The sequence below is a fragment of the Antrostomus carolinensis genome, unplaced genomic scaffold (assembly GCF_000700745.2).
Source record: "Antrostomus carolinensis isolate BGI_N321 unplaced genomic scaffold, ASM70074v2 scaffold24216, whole genome shotgun sequence".
Classification (NCBI taxonomy): domain Eukaryota; kingdom Metazoa; phylum Chordata; class Aves; order Caprimulgiformes; family Caprimulgidae; genus Antrostomus; species Antrostomus carolinensis.
This window is the reverse complement of record NW_010320111.1, coordinates 622-5,743: the sequence shown is the minus strand read 5'-3', so window position 1 is coordinate 5,743 and position 5,122 is coordinate 622. Positions and strand designations below refer to the sequence as shown.

Sequence of the window (5,122 nt, the reverse complement as noted above, 5' to 3'; positions counted from 1 at the left end):
AATTTACTGATTGGTCAGACAGCGATTCCGATTATGAAATTGATGATCAGGATGTAAACAAGATTTTGATTGTCACACAGACACCACCATATATGAGAAAACATCTTAGTGGAGTTCGTACTGGCAACCATGTATGCCGTGCAAAAATTACATCAGAACTTGCTAAAGTTATTAATGATGGCTTATACTATTATGAACAGGATTTGTGGATGGAGCAGAGTGAAAATGACACTATGATGAAGGTAACTCTCTTCATTTTTGACCTGAAATCCATGCCTGTCCAAACAGTTCCAAAATTCATTTCAGCCATCTGCTACATAACTGTAAAATGCTGTACTTTTTTGTAAGATAAGTGACAGTACTTGAATTTACAGGTCTGTTGAATTCCCTTTATTTTGATGATACTGTAAACAGTTGAAAGCAAAACCAGCAAGTTTTTCATGTCATAGATTTGACCAGAAACATTGAATTAATATTTTTTAGAATTATTTTTAACATTTTGGAGATGGTTCAACTTTTCTAGTGGCTTTTTGTTGGGGTTTTTTGTTTGTTTGGGGGTTTTTTGTGCGTGTGTGTTGGTTTTTTGTTCTATGAATAGTTTGTTTCATAACATTTGCAAACCCCTGCCATAGGGGAAGTGGACACATTTCTGAGACGACATAAGAGAGGAAGGCAATATAGTCATTTTAAGGTAGTTTTATACTGAGGTTCTGTTTACCTTCTAGCTTGTTAGAATGATAATTCTGTGAGGAAATGAAATTTTGGATTGCACACCTTATTTTAGTTTAGAAACCCTTTTATTTCCTAGCCTGTACATAGACCCTGCCTTTGAGGCTTTCAGAACTTTGTAAGGAGATTATCAGCTTTGTGATTTTCTTTTTAATTATTATTTTTGAAATGTACTGAACATCTATAAAACTACAGATGAGTTAAACTTCAGCACTTCATCTGACAGCGCTGCAGTCCTGTCACTTGGTGCTTTTGGTTTATTAAGAAACCTTTTCTTTTGTGTGAGAGAGCCCAGTGTGTGACATGTCTGCAGGCGATGTCTCACTGTATTGCGAGCGGATATTATGTGAACAGAAATACAAAGTTATCTGAACGCTGAGTGGTGAGGGGAAGGAGTTTTATCCCTACATAAGGACAAAGGTGGGTTGTGGGGTGAGGGGAAAGGGGGGAAGTAGCTTAAAGGACAAAGGGAGCATGTGGGTACAAAAAGGAGCTGACAAAGATAGAAATGAATATTGAGAAAAAGAGCAAGAAAAAAAAGGCAGAATTCAGAATATGGAGTTTTTATTACAAAGGCAATGGAACAAGAAAACCAGCAGACTGGAAGACAAGAGTGAGAAACAGCACACAGCAAGATAAAATGTTTTGGTTTTTTGTTGTTGTTATATTCTTGACAATGATTTAAACATGATTTTTCACACACAGCATGCACACACACCTATGTCCCACCCCACCTTCAGCTCAGCAGGGGTATGAGCAATGAGATATGCTGCCACACATCTTGGAAATTCCCATCCTTTTGCATTTTAAGCTACCAATCAAAAAAACAAACAAACCCCACCCCCAAAAAACCCCCACCAAACAAAACCTGGACACTTTATTTACAAGTACTGGCTCTTCTTTGGATGTAGCCTGAGGAAGGGAGCAGGGCCTCTTCTGCTCCCCTAAATTGCTTGGACCTTCCTTGGCACGCTTACTGCAGAAGGAGGATGGTTTTGGGCTTGGCAAGGAGAAGGATCTCAGTAATTTCTATTTCTTATTTGTCTGTGGAAATTCACACTTAGATGGCCTTACCAACCTCCCTTTGCCCATTTGTTGGCATAACTGTTTCTTTTAGGTAGCACAGTGTGAGCTGCGTTAGGTTATATAATGTTCACAGCAACTTTTCTACAATGTGTGCTAGAGACAACTTCCATCTTCCTTAAAACAAATCTGTGCTGGCTGTGTATGGGTAGCTGCGTGCCAGTTTGGGCTTGCTGCTTTTCTCTTATGAAATCCACCTGTTTCTCAGGATGATACCCATTATCATGCTTTGCCTTTACAATTTGCTTTCTCTAATTCAGCAAGAGATCGAAAACTTTAAGAAGCTGAATCTCATTAGTAAGGAAGAATTTGATAATCTTGCACCAGAACCAATTGCTGATCTGACCCAGGAAGTTCCTCCAGGACCTCCAGGGTTACAGAAGGGTAAGTAATACATATTTGTTTTTAGAATCTCTGTAATAAAGAACAATTGTGTAGGTTTTTTAACTCTTTCTCCCTCTGTAATATTTTAATTTTGGTTCAGTCAGCAGTATGAGGCTCTTTTTCTTTGCTAATTTTTCAAATTGTCAGCTGTTCCTCAGTGGTGTGGTTTCCATCAAATTAGAAGAAGCTGGTACTCGTAGTTTTCAGGATATAAATGAGCATCAAAAGGTAGTTTTCTATTTTGTTGTCACCATATACAAATACCAGGTGCTTTTTGTGTAACTTGGCATTTACAATGTGTAAAGTAATAGCTAGTAATGTTGTGAAACATTTTCTAGAAACCGGTGTTTTTATGGGAAACAGGGATAGAATGAAGTGAGATCAGAAGAATATTCTTCTCACATCATAACCTTACTGAGCAGTCACAATGTCCAAATCTTATCTTTTGAGGTATTTCTGATACCGTAGTATTATTAACATTTACTAGGATACATGCTAATAGCATCTTTGAAAGTAGTTGAAGAAAACCACCTCACCAAAAAACAAGACTGTGGTTACACTTTCACTAGTGTTTATTTTCCTTTACTTTGCTAGTGTAGATACACAAGAACAAGCAGGTAAGAAAGTAGTGTGTGATTCTGCGAAGTGGGTTTAAATTTTCTAGCAAAGACTTGCTTGAAACATTATTTCATAGTTTTGAGCAGTTTGTACTGCTTCTATGCCAAGTGCTTTTGTTAATTTGATTATCTTTTGGGGATAGTTCACCTGAAATGGAATGTGCCTTTAAGGTACTAGATACCAGGGGGAACTTATGCTTTGAAATCCTAAGTTTCTCTTGAAAATAAATGTTTTCTCCTTCCTGCCTACAGATTTAGCAGAGGAGCTAGCTTGTAATTCGTTAAGTACTGAAGTACCTCCAACAGCAGCAATAGCTCGATCGCTGCCAACAGCAGTTCCAGATTCCCCCTGTGTTCCCCCTGGCTTCACCCCGCGAACACCTCGCACCCCAAGGCTACAGGATCCCAACAAAACACCCAGGTTCTACCCTGTTGTTAAAGAACCACAATCCATTGATGTAAAGGTAAATGGAAAGGTGACATTTTTTTTTTAAACCAGAAAAAGCCTATAGAACTCATGTCTGTGCATATGATTTAACAAGAATGAAAAGGCAAAAAATGAAATGCTTGTAGTTTTTTATTGTTTATCTTTAAAATATTTACCATATTCATTTGGTAAATATTTTTATTTCTACAAAATGGTTTCTGAGTTTTTTCTGTAACATTTCTTAAATCCTTGCTGAAAAAGTGTAATGTCTAAAGATTTTTAATTTGTTACATAAGACTAATCTTTAGGTTATGAAACTGGAGTGTTATGACTTTATAACATGTTAGATAGAATATAAAATTTTCAGAACTCTGTTTTAAGAGGGAGAGAAAGAGTGAATTCAAATTAGGGAGATAAATACTTCATTTACTTTCTCAGACTCCAAGAAAAAGAAAAACACGACACAGTACAAATCCTCCCTTAGAAAGCCACGTTGGTTGGGTGATGGATTCCAGAGACCACAGGCCAAGAAGTTCCTCTGTGAGGTAATTTGTTTGCAGTGTCATTAGTTCTCACTGCTAATGGAGAAATAAGCTGTGATTAAAAGAAGATTTATAAATCCAGTGGAAGCAATAAGAGTGTGATGAAGAAAGACAAAATGTAGAATACAAGGTTATATGGAAGTAAGCTGGCTAGATCATGTTCATGATGTTGTTTGTTGATCCATGATTTAGTATCAGTAATATTACTTGAAGTACTGATGTTCAGTGAATTTTTTACCTTTAAGTGGTCATTTAAAATCAGGCATTACAGTAATGTTTAATTATTGTCATCCAAAACTGCCTGTTCTCTGACATAACAGCACAGAATCTGATTTTCTTGAGGTGCACCTGAAAGCAGCTGACTGGGACCCCAGGCTTGCATTGTAGCGGACATCAGGTGGCTGTATTAGTCTGACAGTAGATCAGAATGGCTGAAAATGGATTAGAAAAGCAGTATTTATAGGACAGAAATGTTTGTTTGGTTTTTTTATTCAGCAGTTCCAATGCTTCACCTTCAGAAGGAGCTCCACTAGCAGGAACTTACGGGTGTACCCCAAATTCTCTTCCAAAATTTCAGCATCCTTCTCATGAACTGTTAAAGGAAAATGGCTTTACTCAGCAGGTGTACCACAAGTATCGTCGAAGGTGTCTAATGGGTAAGCTGCTACACATGCTTCCTAAAATTTTAGGTAGAAGTTACCAGGTGTTTGATACCAGTTTTCTCTACATTGTTCCTTGTCCTTGATTTTTCTTGGGAAAGAAAAGCAAAACTTACTTGATTCTTCTATTTGATAAACTCTGCTTTCCATTTAACTTTACATTCCCTGACAAAAACATTACCCTCAAATTTAAACTCAAGTTACTTGTGTGTGTATTACTAATAGAAAAGCACTTGAAAATAATCTGCTGAAAAATTAAAACTCAGGGTGGTTTGTTTTGGTTTTTTTCCTTCCTTTCTTTTTTTCTTCCAGAGAGGAAACGGTTGGGAATTGGCCAGTCCCAAGAAATGAACACTTTTTCGTTTCTGGTCCTTTTTTCTGAGAGATCACTTTAACAAGAAAATGTATGAAGAATTCAAACAACTTGCTCTAGATGATGCAAAAGAACACTACAGGTATTCACTTTTCCCTGGAAAACTGTTGAGGTCTTGCAATTTCTTTTAATGACTGTGAAGTTTACGTGTATCTGAAGTGAATGTTTTTAGCGTTAGCTTTGACTCTTTGTAAATCTTTAAAATAGCAGTCTGTAAAAGTTACTTTAATACCAAAAATCTGGTTGTATATATTTGTGCTTTGCAGATAAATAGCTAAATGTGCAGCATTTCCTGACTTGTAATTGGT

At 36.9% G+C, this 5,122-nt stretch overlaps 1 protein-coding gene across 1 annotated transcript in view; it reads left to right on the top strand.

The window, feature by feature from the left end:
* The window catches only part of LOC104526134 (la-related protein 1B-like), a gene marked incomplete at both ends in the record, with an annotated part of 22,661 nt that extends 17,765 nt beyond the window's left edge, over positions 1–4,896 (top strand). The window contains 7 exon segments of the mRNA XM_029085325.1: positions 1–242; positions 2,073–2,196; positions 3,075–3,277; positions 3,679–3,785; positions 4,278–4,438; positions 4,754–4,796; positions 4,798–4,896. The exon segment at positions 1–242 is cut by the window's left edge and continues 30 nt beyond it. Of these exon segments, the coding sequence (XP_028941158.1) occupies positions 1–242; positions 2,073–2,196; positions 3,075–3,277; positions 3,679–3,785; positions 4,278–4,438; positions 4,754–4,796; positions 4,798–4,896 (979 nt within the window).
* Between the last annotated feature and the right edge of the window lie 226 nt (positions 4,897–5,122).